Source organism: Melospiza melodia, chromosome 4 (assembly GCF_035770615.1).
Source record: "Melospiza melodia melodia isolate bMelMel2 chromosome 4, bMelMel2.pri, whole genome shotgun sequence".
Classification (NCBI taxonomy): Eukaryota; Metazoa; Chordata; class Aves; order Passeriformes; family Passerellidae; genus Melospiza; species Melospiza melodia.
Window position 1 is genome coordinate 94,266,068 of NC_086197.1, and position 15,118 is coordinate 94,281,185.

Here is a 15,118-nt window from a genome sequence, read left to right on the forward strand (position 1 = left end):
AACCTTACATTCTGGGGATGGGAAATAGATTATTCTCTCCCGTGGCACTGCTGCTGCCTTCACTGTCCATGCTGTATCCACTGCCAAAGCTACTGGCTGATGAGCCAGTGGAGACAGAGCTTTCTGCAGGTCGGTGATTAGCAGACCTTGCTGTATAGGGCAGGAACATTTGGTTACCAAAAACTTGTAAGACATCAGTAGCACTGACATGAAGAAAAAAAAAATATAATATATCAAAATCACATGCTGCAAACACTTTCCTTTTATATTTTGCATTCAAATATTGTTTTGCAGATGAAGTTTGTTTTTATGGAGAATCAGATGCTCTAAACCAAATAGTACACCACCATATTTTTTTTCTCCAGTCGTGTTAATAGTTCAAATCAACAGCCTGAATGAAAAAACAAGACCGGGATAGAATGTTTAACACTGCTTTTCTGATTAAAGTGTCAGAAAAACAGTTTTTCATCTCAAATATTTCATACAATAATCTTGTAAAAATGAAAGCCCCAGTGGGGCTTTCCTCATATTCTTTATGAAATGTTGTTTGCATTAGGTGATTTTGAGGAGAGGAGTTTGCAAAGATGTGTAAGCACAAAAGCTATAGTCACAGAGAATATCCCCACCCCTCTTCAGACATAACACAGCTAAGCATTATATTTCTCAACTGCTCCTACCCATCTGGATCTCTCTTACTATGTGCATAGAATTTTAATGAACATAATTTTATTGGAGATGCCTAAATCGAATTTTATACCATTTGGTGTTAGAATACCATATGTTAGTTTTACTTCAGATTGCCTTATTTTGTGTTTTGGACATTACTGCACTACATGAACAAATCATCCAGTATTTTGCATTTTGCAAGTTGAGAAATACAAAGGAAAAAGGACACAGTGACATTACACATAGTAATTAATACAGGAACAATAGAGTAGCTATTCTCATATTGAATAACACAATTGTCTGGGAATATTAATACATATTTGGGTTGTTGTTTATTTTTTTCTAAATGTCCTCTAATACATCTGCTGTTTTCATGTTTCATCTATTTCAACCTACTGAGCATATATACTGAAGATAGAAAATAATGTTTTGCAAAGTTATTTTTCTATGAAGACTTAATGAGATTTTATGTTAGTTTGCTGAACTGTGAAACTCCTTTATAAGTAGTTAAAAGAAATTCTTCTTTAAAAATAAATTGGACAAGTATCTAACTGGAATTTTAATAAGAGCCAGAGCCCCAACAGTGTCTTACTTTAAACTGGCAATCAATATTTTTTATGTCTGACTAACTGAATAATATTTTTGATGAACATCGCTGCATGCAGCCTGATATGGGAACAGGAAACTGAGTGTAAGTCCTCAAACATAATGCAAAAACAGGTGAGTAATTTGAACTAGAATGAACAACAAATGAAGCAATTCTCGTGTCATCAATCCTTGAACAATCCGAAGGAATTGGGATAAGGAATCCTTATTCTCCGTGGTGATTCTTCACTGGTAAACCAACTTGTCACATAACTTTTTATCATTTCAGCTCTATTAATCTCCTTTGTTCCACTATTGCCCACAGCCAGAAGTGGAATCTGTCAGTCTACTTTGTTTTCAGATAAAATTATTCTTTAGCCCTCTTCCATGACTTTACACATTGATCATAGGCTGCTTTCTTGGATGTAAATACAAAGGAATAAATTTTAAAATCATGGTGTTATTAGCAGATACTCTCAATATCTCACCTGGAGGAAAGGCACCCATGTTTTTCCAGAGAGAGCCAGGTGGGGTGGCTGTGTGCAGTGGTTGCTCTATCTCTTTCACCTGGTGGTGCTGTGAGTGAATTCCTACACCTGTGGTGTCATGTCAGCAAAATGCTGCTGAGAGGTGCTGGGCAAGAGTGATGTTTCAGAGAGGAGAGGTCAAGCTCTCTGTTATAACATATCATTCCCAGTTGCCCTGTATTTAACAGCCTGAATTGGGGCTCTCTCATGCCTGTCCCAAACTGATTTATTACCTAAGTTCTCATTGTCTTTGCAAGACCTCTATGTCTCCCAATGTTGTCTGTTTGGAATTCTGAGTGTTCCTTTAGTTTAGGCTGTTTTGTTGGTTTTTCTTTTTTTTTTTTTTTTTGTACCATGGCATGAGAAATGCCTCAAAGGTGAGTACAAATGGGAGATCAACACGTCTGCGAAACCCATGGAAGCCAAAACAATATTGTGCCAGCACAGAAAATATTCTTCAGTTCTTCCCTTAGGCGTGAATTTACTTAGTGTAGCATAAATCTCCACCATAACATATGTGGCCTGAAAGGATCTTTCATATCTAGGATTTGGGGTTTTTTTACTGATTTTGCGGTAAAAACCAGTATTTCTTGTATTTTACTGGTGGATTTCTAAAACCAGTAAGAACCTAGAATTTAGTTCAATCCAGAAAAGCTTGAATAAAGCCTTTAGAAATGGGTTAGAAGTTTTGCTTCATCTATTTATAATCAACGCATAGCTGTTTCTTCTGAAACAGCTGTACCCTGATTACACATTCAGTATGCTGTATTTTTAGTTTTTCTACTGTTTTCACCAATTCACATAATTTTCCATATTGATGTTTTTTTCCATAAGGTCACTTCACTTGGTGAATGGTTATAATGGATCCAAGTTTAGATTCATGGCTGGATTTTGAAAATTCTAAAGTTTAATGTCATTCTTTTTTTTTTTCCCTGTCTGCTCTATGAAAGTAATGAATCACAGTGTCAGTTTGTGACAAGATATGAAATCCACAAATAGATTTACAGCTGGTTTCGTGACAAATTCAGAATCTGGATACAGACATCATCTCATAACTTGTGAGACGCCCACATTTTCTACATGTTGGGATTTTTACAGATACATCTAGACCTCTAAGTTTCTGCTGGTTATGTACAAAACTTTGGAGTTCTGATGATGTGGCAATGCTTGCTGTTATGCAATATTTTCCCTGAGAGTTAGTATAACTATGGTTATAGTTCTACTCTACGTGGAAAGATAGAACTAGTTCCATGCTCTTATATTTAAGAAACTAATATGCACACTCGTTTGCAGTCTTGCCCTTTCTTTTTGAATACATGCAAACATCATCTTAGAAACTTTAGCAAGAAAGTCAGATTTCATTCTGTTGCTCCTCTAGTCTTACCAGTCTATGTAAGGTCTGTGAAGTCCTGAAAGTGTCAGACCAATTTCTACCTTGCTTGGTTAATTGGGTTCATATCCACATAAAGGATAAACAACTATTGCATTATATTTAATTTTAATTTTACTTTTATTATGGTATTAAGGCAGGTTATGAGTTACAGAGCTTCTGCTTACATCTGCCTATGCTAGAAAATTCTTCAGTCCATGGATGTTGACAGCAAAATTCTGGCAGGAGATGCTTTGGTCTGTAGCATTTGAACAGTTTCATATGGATTCACTTGGGTCCAAAGATTAGATATTGTCATCTGGTTTCACACAGGTGCCTGAAGCTACAAGGTGCAGTCTTGCTTTACAGAAATCTACAATGTTTACCTAAATAAGAATGCAGGTGAAGGCACTTTTCATCATTTGAATATTAAGTACCCAGAGTGTTTCATTGCTTCCTTGCCCTTTGATTTTGCAAATTATTCTCTGGCTCTTAAGTGATGCGCCCCCCCTCCTCCCCCAAAACCACCCCAAACCCAACCAACCCAATAAAAAGCTTTTAAAAACTCTTAGAAAGCCTAAAAAAACTTTTAAAATACTTCCCAAAGGCAAGCTTTTCCTGTCAATTGCATATTATTCTTAAAACTACATTTTTAGATGAAAGACTCTTCAGGTCCCAGCAGATGAAAGAGACCAAACTTAGCTGAAGGTCATTATGCACCTTCATTTGGCCTCTCTCTGGGAGAAAGGTGATATCCCTTCGCCCCCTCCAGCCCTATTTCTGTAAACTCTTTACACACTTTATCAGGTGCTTGGCAGTTTCTAAGCACTGCAATATCATCATATCTGGGCTGCCCACCCATTTAACTGTGAATTATAGAGCTATGAAATGGAAGTTTAAAAGTCTAATATGAGCTGCTTTCTCTGAAATAGGGCACAGATTTTCCTATTATAAAAAGTTATTGTTGTGGTTTGGTTTAATTTTCATCTGTTAATCCTATTTTAGCCAGTAGTTCCCTCGATGAGATGAAATGTTCTCTGCTTGGAATGGGTGTTAATGGGGTACATATGTCACATTTAGTGGTTTGAAATGTGGTGTTAATGCTGCCTCTGAGTGATTCTGTTAAACTGCCTGTTTTACAGGCTCTGGCATGAGCAAAATTTCAGGTCAATGATTCTAGTGAATAATATATAAATGAGTTGGAAAAGTTCTCAACTGCTTGCAGTAATTATTTCAGGTTCCAAGAAAGTGGATGATAATTTTATACCTGATGTAGGACCAGGCTTTAAAAAAAAAATTATAATGGTTAGACAGATGCCTTTTGTACTCTGCATGGTTTACAGGAAGAAGAAAAAAATTCAACAGAATGACGTTTGAACATAATAAATTCAACCCTTATGCCTTTTTGGAAAAGAATTGCTGATTCAATAAAATGGAGGTTGGCACTGACTATCCACTATCCACCCCATCTTTTTACTTCTACTTTTTAAAATTATTATTAGTATGGAAAAAATATGTATTTGCTTATGCTTTGGCTGATGGACCCAGTTAGAAAAAAGACCTTTAGAATCAAGAAAAATGCATGTCATGCCTTAGTATGAAGAAAATATAGTATTAAAATCAGTAAGAGAAGAAAGCTTGGAAGGCATATGATTTCAAAAAAGAAAAGTCTTTTTTCGACAGAGAACAGAGAAGATCCTTTGTTAAAACTTAATATAGGGAAGATTGATCATTCACACAAGACCTATAACCAGGAGCTACTAAATCAGTCAGCAGGAAAATGGAAACAATCCAGCACTCTCAGCCACTCCAGCCATTCAACAGCGAATGGATGCTTTTTTAAGACAAGTTGACTTTACAGTTCTGTGCTTCATATGGAGGAACAACAGACTCAACCAGCACTTTCTCCTGGTGAATAAATTTTAGATGTTCCCTTTTCCAGTTTCTGTCTAGAAACAGAATTACACAGTCTAAAAACTTTGGGAATGATGGTTCTGTTTGTGAACCAGACAGGAGGAGGGAAAAAAGCCTTCAAGTGTGGATTCAGGATTAAGTTTCCCCAATTGCCCTCTAATTACTTGAAAGTTCTTTTAACTGTCCAACTTCTGAGAAACTCTGGGTGACAAAAAAGGCTGAAAGCATCACTCTGAGTCTTCTCAAAGAGATGCAAGCCCATGGGAGAAGGTGAAAACACCCATTTGCTCTGTGTAACTTTCTAATGACCAATAGACTGGGCATCTCATACAGTGTCTTTTGGCAGAAGCTTGGCTGTCCTTCACTCTCAGTAGTCTTGTGTTTCAAGTGCTCCAACCTCAAAGTGCCCCGAAGGCCTGTTTCAAGGGCTCAAAGTGCCCCAAATACCAATTTTCCTGTTTTCATGAAGTGTTTGCTAGCATTAAAAGCAAGAGCTGCTCCAGCTAGTTCTGTTAGGGTAAAACTGTTGTTGGAACTGCTTGTTGCATCTTTTGTGAACTGGCAACAGTTTGGGGATGCATAAACAACTGGTGATCAAACACATCCACCTCAGGTCAGCAGAGATAGTTTATTTTCCTAATGGTCCCTCACACTGAACAGGACTTTAAGCCATGGTGTCACCCATCTCAGCCACAGCTGTATGTTAGACATGGATTTGACCATATACTGAGCAGGGATACTTTGTGAAAGTTCAAGACAACCCTTTACAGAGAAATTTACCATCTGAGATGAGTAACAGAAGAACAACACATTTCTTAAACTGTACTGAAGTAATTTCTTTACCCAGGAAAGCAATTTGGATGAAATAACTTTCCATGCACTCTGTAGGGTTAGTCTACCCTACAGAATGTTGAAAAAATAGTTTTGAAATAAGAGTTATCAAATGAAGAAGCTGAGCAATTCTCTGAAATTGCATGTCAGTTTAAAATGGTGAAAGAGTAAATAGCAGGAATAACCAAAGCAAAATGGGCCAGCTATTAGATTGGAACAAGGCTGAAAAGACAGTCTCTGCTATCTGCAGAGATTGGGGACAAACTGTTCTTGTTTTGATAATGATTCTTGGAAATGGGTTATTTGGAGCAATATGAAGGCCCATTTAACTTGGAAATTAAGAAACTAGTGACATGAGTCACTAAACAGCTTTGGGTTATAAATTATATAAGTGTGAAGGAAATATCCTAAAATAATGTAGGAAATTAAAACATGGCATTGCCTATTAAATGTGTGAAAATGGGTACAGACCAAAAGGGATCCCAAATTAGTAGGTATTTTAAACCACAATCATATCCAATTCAGAAGATTTATGTAACATAGGAATCAATTTCCTTTCATTCCATTGTTGCTAAAGCCAGCAAATAGAACTTAGTGATAAGGAAAATTCATATAAATTTTAATTTCTTGCAGCTAGGTGGCTAGAAATTACACAATTGTGGCTCAGACTTGTATCATGGGTTGTACAGTGATGACAATGTCTTGATGCAAGCACCACATTACATTTCTGTGTAGCTTTAACCTATCATGTTGACATTTAAGTGAACTTGCGTGAAAGTTGTTGGTTCAAGACAGTTATAAGCAGATGTGCTGCCTTTTGAACTAAAGTGTTTTAAACTGGAATTCTTTGAGATGTTTAAATTGATAGGCTTAATTGGGTACCATTCTGAAAATGCTGATGTAGAGTTTTGAAACTGGAGGTATTCTAGCTAACAATATCATCTCTGAGAGTAGATCTCCCCCCAGCCAGTTAAATCGCTTGACATACAACTGTTTGGAAAAGCTGTTGTGTCATGATGGAAAATGCATAATGTAAAAGATGAAATATTCTCTATGAAATTTTGTGGGGCTCCATTTTCTCCCATCCTCCTCACCCCCAGCTCCCCCACCCCACTATTTTCAGTGACAAAAAAATATAATACCAGGTACGTGTGTCAGAGGATGTTTTAAGGAAATGTAATTTTAAGTTGATAGAGGTTTGACCTTGAAAAACTCTTTCCATTATTGAAAATTAGACAGAAATTTTTGTAGAATTATAATGCTGGTATTACCTTAAATTAAGAGGGATGCTTGGATCTTTGAAACACATGGCAATTTTTCTAGATCTTTAACATTTGCTACCTACTTCAGGTGAGTGTAGCAGTGTTTTTATTGTGGCAGGTTGCTTCCTTTTTTGGTTGGGTTAATGTGAGCCAAATAGAAGAGAAGTTGCCTATGGCTGCCATCAGCAAAAGATATACAAGGAATGGGATATTGACTTGTAGCTTCTTTTTCATGAGTGTCTCTTGGAAAGAATAAAAAATGTATAGGCCTACAATGATGTTGAGACTTAAATTCACTTACTGAGCTATTTACTATTTAAATATTAATTCACTGTTCTTCAAAGATGCTAGGAAGGTTTGAAATAAATTTCTAGAAATTCTCTTATTTGGTCATAAAGTAATGGGTTTTTTTCACGCTTGGATATTCTAATGTAATAAAGGAATTGATTTTTCATTGTACAATCATTGTCCTTTAGGGGAAAAGCTGGCATCTTTTTCTCTGCAAAGGACAAACCAATCAAGTTTCTACTATGGTGAGGCAGAGGTAGTGCACATTTCTGCTTATCACAGATGCTGAAGTTTTTTTCAGATTTTGTCTTTCTTATTTACTTTATTGAAATGTATTAAAACCAAAGAATGTTATTAATTACTTTAAATGTATAAGCTAGGTTTGAAAAGACTTTTTATATAAAATCGGTAAAAATTGTATTCCAAATACACCTACTGTTTCATATGCATGTATCCAGAGAACTGGTGGTGTTCTGAATAATCATCCAACTTTTCAAGTATCTGAAGAATTCTAAAATAATTTATTTTAAACATAACTGACCTACCAAGAAAATTCCATATAATGAGAAGATTCTTTTGTGGGATAAATTAGTGACTGAAAAGGTGATGGACTGATTCACACTGTTTCCAAAACTGACTCATCTGGTGGATAAACTCTTAATACACAAATTTATGTTGAAGGGAATGAGCTTAATTTTAAGTGAATATGTAATTGGGAATGATTCATATATTGCACAAAACCTAAATCAAATTAACTCCACCCGTCCTCTGACTTGGATCCCTTGCAACTTCTGCCTTCAAAGAGTTGGCTCTGAAATGTTATTGTTCCTCTCTGAGGGATGTGATTGGAAATTGTAGCATGCAGTTGGTTTCTTTGTAGATCACACTCTTAGCTCTCATGGGCAATGACAAAATTATACTTCAGGGTTTATTTTTAATTAACTGCTGTAGCTGACTGTTGGATTTTACAAAGGTTCTCAGCAAAACCTAATGTTTTTTGTTGCATCTTTACCTTAATTTTAAAGCAGATTGACTTAAATACATTTTTTACTCTGTAAAAGGAATACAGAAACAATTCAGTTCAACAAAAAACTGATGAAAGACTTGTTTTTACAAAATATGCTATTTATGCTATAGGTTCTGATCTTGTTTGATTTCCTTGTTATTTCTCAACAGACACACAATTGATAACTGACAAAATAGACCCAAAAGAAAGGGTCCTAGGAATCAGAACTAGAGAAGGAATTATCTGAGACATTGTCAGAATGACAGGATCCTTGTCTTGCTTGGTTTGTTGTTTTTTCTAGAGCCAGATCAATTCAAGAGAAAAAATGGAGCTATTGAGAGACAAGATCAAAGGAGGACACTCTTTCTGAGGATTATCTTAGGCATAGAAGGACTTCACACACAGAATCATTTCCAGCACCTTTGTGTACTTAGGCTGAAAAAATCCAAATAATTCTTCTAAAAGGTGCTGTTATTTAATAAATACACAGAGAAATAGCTGTGGCAAAAAAATAATAATAATTTTGCGTATTATCTGTAATGGCTTTCTTAGTAAATGGCTTTGAGACATAGTAACAAAAATTTACTAACTTGCCAAGATGACTGTTCAGTGATTAAAACCAGTTCCTAACATGTCCTTTTGCAGCTACCAATAAAGTAGGGTATATTGGAAGTGAGTGCCATAAACATGCATCATCCCTTTTTGAGAATGGACCTGGAAACTGACAATGCCCTGATATTCATAGTTCACAATGAAGGAGAAATCTCTCCTTTCTTTTCATCTCTTCGTCCCACAAAGAAGTCCATAAGTTGGAAGCTGTTTTGAGTATCTTTGGTGCTTTTTCCATTAGAGGTTATAGACTAGTCTCATTTTGCTATCATAGTCCACAAAACTGCTGTGAAATCATCTTGCTTTTCATTCCTGCTAAAAGCCATGAGAGTCATTAACCTCAAAATGGTAACTAGTGGCCCACCTCATATGAATAAATTTGGACAAACTATCTTTGGAACAATAAAGAAAAGCCAAAACATCTCACAGGTCTGAAACCAGACTTGTAAACATTGTGGAGGTGACCAAGGATTGTGTTTTATTTGTCAGAAGTAAAAAGACAGAAGTACTACTTCTTAACATCTTCATAACAATTTTAACCTTTTTTATATATTATTGTGGACTCTTATAATTATAATGTGGACTCATTATTTATAATGGGGACTCTTATTCCCATAACTCTTTATGATGCTTCCAATATTGCTGAGCCAAGTACCTATCAGTATATATTCTTTTTTCAATTTTAAAAATAAAGAAGATAGAATAACAGTTTGTTGGCATAGGCATTTCAAGCCAACAGACTCACTATTTCTTTATTAAAGTATATCTGAACTTTATATATTCAATCTTATATCAAAAGCAAAATGTTTTGCATTACCTATCTATGTGAAAAGGCATCACCACAGGGCTATGAGTCAGTGATAACACTCGACAGACACAACATCTCAAAAGATCATAAGAGTCATTTAGATTTGAATGGTCTACCCCCCAGGAGTGGCAGGCAGCTTTCAGACATGATGCTGAGCTTGTACCACAACATTCCCTGGTTCTGCCTTAGCTGAACGTCTAGATTTGAGCCATAGAGTAATACAGTGGGTGTGTGTGTGTTTGTGTGTAAATACCTGGATTTATGGAAGAATTCTAAAGGCTCTCCTAAGAAAAAAACTTGTCATTTCTAAATATGCTTAAAAAGACCTGTTACTTTTGCCCTGTTTATTAGTTGTTTTAACATCACAGTAGTTGTCTGAATGACTTGTTGCCCTTAGAATATATTGTCTGAAGAACCATTCCCTCCTTCTCTCCTGTACCCCTTAAGCCAGTTTATATTGCCCAATGTGTGCAACGGTGTTGACAGAAAAACCTTCAATGCATCTTGAGAGCTTAGGAAGGGATTACAGCACAAAAGAACATCTGGGAGTTCAGTCAGTACATTTATTTGGATTATCCCTCAGATTCCATGGAAATAAACAAGATGCTCCAGAAGTCAAAAGAACAGTGGCAATTTGAACTGATTGAGATTCTGGCTCTTTATTTGTGATGAGGGAATAAATTGATGATATGTGGTATTACAGGTGCCTACAAGTAGAAAATAATTTTTAAAGATGCTGATACGAAAATTATCAAGAAATTGAGCTATACATGGATCAAAACTCCTTTCCTTTCCACTGGTGGTTTGAAAAATTATCTATGCTAACGACTGTTGATATGACAATTGTGTTGGAAGAGGAAACAGGAATTGCTATTGCCCCAATTACATTTTTAGAAACAAAAATGTGCAGTTAGGTTTTTGTCACAGTACAAAAAATGTCCAATCATGCTTAAGCAGACCAGCTTGGATGCATGCTTTTTATTAGGCAACAACATGAGCAAAGCTATACTACTTTTCAACAGAATTCAAAGTACTCCAGTGGAATGGAAGTGCACACATTTGTTGTTTCATAATGCTTCTTAGCACAGTTTTTCATGATGGATTTATGCGCTGATAGGTGGAAAAATCAAGCAGAGTTCTTGATTCATGTTAACATTTACAGCACTTAATGGAGGGGTAAAATAAATAATTAAATATCGCAATGAATTAGTCGACATGGCAAGAAGTATTTGGGATGTAGTTGGTTTCTTAACCATGTCTTTCTGCTCACCTCCTTCAGGCTTGACTGGTCCATCAGACATCACTTTCCTGAGGGCTAGTTGGCTTTGGTCTTTGTTGTCATTGGCTGGTGGAGGCAGATTGTCAGACTGAGTTCTTTGAATGGGGAGGACTCCTGCTATGCTGTGTCTGTGCTGCTTCCTGGCATGATTAGACTGACCGCTTTTGTGTGCTGCTGTGGCAGTGTGGGTGAAATGGAAACCCAGAGTATGTATCCTCAGATGGAACCAGCTTAAATGTTATTCATGCAAACAGAAGTGTTTTTTTTTTTTTTTCTGTATTTAAGTAAGTAGTGTTTTCAAACACCAAAGAGACACCACATGCACAGCATTAAAGAGTATCAAAACTGGCTGTTTCTGTATTAATGGCAGTGAAGACAAGGGAAATAATTTTCCCCCAGTTTTGCATTATACCATGGTGAGTTTATGGCATATCAACAAATCCTAAAGACAAACACAATGACTTCACAGTCAGAGAGATTTAATTTGCCATCAACTAAACCCTCAGCTAGCAATCAGATGATACTGGTCTGAAGTATACTCTGGAGAGTAATCCTTTTGAATGGAATAGTTTTATTTTAACCTATTTGAAGTCGTCAGATGAAATCTACCTTGACCCTTAATCAATCCATGGTAAAAATCTACTTAAAAAATTGAACTCTGACACCTGACTTAGCTCTCAACTCCCTTTGAGTTTGCTAACTTGACAACATTGTTGAAATCTGATGTTACTGGCTCTGTGTGTTTAATGGTTTTGCAATTATTGTGTTTAATGTTTTTATTGTATTTCTGTTCTGCTCATCACTAACACAGTCCTATCTGAGATATAAAGAAAGTTGCCTTATATTTCCTTTCAAAAAAAAAATAAATAGATATTTACAGTCATGTTTCAAAAATAGAAATCTCAGCCATGTAGTTAAAAAAAAAGTTTCTTTAACTTCAAATCTTCTTTTGTGTGTATAGTACTGTCCTTCATGCTTGCTACTTATAGATACATCCTGTTATTAATGTGGTCTCAGTCTTGTATGCAATTTGAAGAGCTGGCAGTTGCATCTCTGCAGGTTTTGATTATTTCATTGGTAGGTATTTAGTGACACCAAAACACAGTGGACTTCTCTGTGTCATGCACAACCATGGAACATCATGGACCATGAGTGAAGGGACTGATGGAGAAACAGCCAGTTTCACTGCAGTCTTTATAAAATAAATAGATAACTAAATAAACAAAAGACTTCTAAATACAAGAGTATATTGTAATTATATGTATTCACACACAGGCACACAAAGAAAGACATTGAACAGAGTGAGCACAGTGTGCCAAGAACAGAAAAAATAAAAAAAGGAAAAACAGCCGAAAAGGGAAGGACAGCAGGGAAAAAGGCAACAGATGAACATTAAGCTGCCATGCTGAGGAATTTATTTGCGTCTTTTACTTGGTTGCAGGCGGAGCTGCTGCACAGCTGCTTCAGCAGCGGCGATGGCGGCCCCAGCGTCTTCCAGGTGCGTTTGGGTGACGCTGGTTTTGCTTTGGCTGCGCGAGGGACCGTGAGAGCGGAGGTGGCCTTCGGAAGAGGACTTGGAGCTCCCTGGGCTGCTGTGGGATTTCTCAATGGTGGGCACCTGCATGTCTACCAGGAAAATGAAGAAGCACAACTCTTGCATTTATTAAAAACAGACATTTTCATTCTCTTCCTCATGACTGGTCTCTCTAGATGAATTCCAAAACAAGGAATAAAGGTTAGGCTGCGCCTTTCCATTTAAAGCATCAGGATATATCACGATTAGGAAACTCTTACAAAGCATTATTTTCTACTTCCCCACTGTTACCTGGCCCAGAGAATAATTGATTTAGTATTAGTTTGTTTATCACCTGTGAATTAGACCTCCTGTGCTGGTTCAAACTGGAATGATGGAGTGGTGTTTTCCACTTTCTCTTCTCTAGTATGTTGAGGCTAAGCAGCATCACCTACACCAGCACCAAAAACTTAGCAAATACAAGTCATTTTATCCTGAATAATGCCATCAGGACAATCACAGCCTAACTTACAATATCTTCTATACTTACCTCTAATTCAGACAGACATCTTATATAGACACCAGTCCCTGGCAAAATGTTAAACAGAGAAATAGAGAGGAGATGGAGCAGAGTCTTGTCCCTCTGGGCACTCATTTGGATTGTAGATGGAGTGTTTTTTGCTTTGATAGGACACATAATGTGTTTTAAGAGAGCACCTGTCCACTGACTACTTAGTATAAAAAGAAGAGAGATAAATTTCTTGAACCAGGAGACACTGAGATCAATTCTGCTTTTGTAAACATTAATATATTTCTACTGTATCAGCTCCACTGATTTCCAATACAACTGAGATGTGCTACAATCCATTATCACTGACTGGAAATGCATTTGCATTATTGTAGCATAATTGTTGTTCTATAAAATATTAACGTGGCATTTTCAGAAAAAAAAATCCATAGAATATTTAAGGAACATGACAAATAGAAAGCTAAATATGTATTTAGTTTGCCCCAGACTATCAAGAAAATCAAAAGGGCACAGAATCTATAGCGGATGTGCAAAGCACATCTAGAGTAGTAGTAGTCTGTATGCTGCTGTTTTAAGGACATAATTGCTCAGTAAGCTGGCTGACAAGATTGAGACAACTTAAACTTTGTCTCCAACTAATTAATCACAGAGATAAATGCATTTTTAATAAAAATTTATACAAACTTCATACCAGTATCTTTATTTTTCTATTAGAACTTACACATAGCAAAGATTTACACATCATCTGGGAAAACATTTCGTATCAGGTGCACCAAGTCATTCCTACCCTTGGAGGGGTCCGGGAAGATTCCATGACTTCTGCTCTTGATGACAGATGGTTTTGGAGATTGCTGGCTACTCTTTTCAGAATGAGATTTCCCATGATCTACGTTTTCACTCTGTTCTTTAAGAGGATACCACCGAGGAGTGTTGTCAAGCTGAGAGATGCTGGATAACTCAATCAATACCTACAAATAAATCAAAGTATAATATATAGCCTGTATCTGACCTATTCATGATTGCACACATCAGGAGAGACTGGAGCTCAGAAGTTGCAGTCAGGTGTAAGAGTGAAGGGTGTAAGGCTTTGTGCTGACAGATTCAGGACTCCCTGGGCATGCTGTGACCCCAAAGCCAGATTCAGTAGCATATTGATGTGCCTGAACCAATGTCTCCTCACCAGGACCTCAGCCAGGACTGTGAGCTGAGTCCTTTGGCTGTGGGATAAGGACACAAAGATAACTGGGCAGTTCAGAGGGCAGCTTGTGAGCACTTGCTTGACAGCTACAGTAAAAAGACACCAAAAAGACATCCAGCCATTCTGCCTCTGTAGAGACATTTTCTAATAGGAGAAGCAAGCACTATAATTTCCTGCCTTTTAGCAGTGCTTTTAAGGGGGGAAATAGTCGCATATTTGCTTTTATTGAGGTCTTCAATAATATGAGGCTCATGCTTCTTGAGTCTTTAAAAAATCCACATATGCAGAAGTAGCAACAAAAAGAAAAAAACAGGGTTACTCTTGCACTTCACTAAAATAACAGAATTCAGCTGACCATTCAGGCATCCAAACATTACTGAGGGAAAAAACAGGAGGTGCAATAGTAATGTGGGAATGAAACAAATAAACTGGCTAAAAAAACCTGCAAACATTGTAGACAAAATCTGCTCTAAGCCGCCTTCATTGTTAGCAGGAAATTTCTTTAAAATAAAAAAAGAGCACTGGACCAAGAAGACCCTTACTCTCTTAATAAGCTTGCAGTTGAGAGGGCCCAAGGGATGTAAAGTACTGAAATTCATCACAGAATCTTGAAGGAAGGAAGGTCAAAAATAGATTTACAACTGGCTCTAAAGTGAGAGGGTTAAAACTAATGCCAGGTAGGGAAGTTCTAAAACTGCTAGACAAACAAAGTGTGCAATTACCCCAGGGAAAAA

At 36.8% G+C, this 15,118-nt stretch overlaps 1 protein-coding gene across 5 annotated transcripts in view; it reads right to left on the minus strand.

The window, feature by feature from the left end:
* PCLO (piccolo presynaptic cytomatrix protein) overlaps nt 1–15,118 on the minus strand; it is a 323,800-nt gene that overhangs the window by 48,546 nt on the left and 260,136 nt on the right. For 4 of the 5 annotated variants that reach the window (XM_063155629.1, XM_063155626.1, XM_063155627.1 and 1 more), the window contains 4 exons: nt 13,974–14,154; nt 12,576–12,770; nt 11,136–11,318; nt 9–150 (listed from right to left, as the gene is read on the minus strand). In XM_063155629.1, coding sequence (XP_063011699.1) covers nt 9–150; nt 11,136–11,318; nt 12,576–12,770; nt 13,974–14,154 — 701 coding nt within the window. The remainder of the gene's footprint in view (nt 1–8; nt 151–11,135; nt 11,319–12,575; nt 12,771–13,973; nt 14,155–15,118) is intronic. The other variant, XM_063155628.1, reaches the window with a different exon arrangement.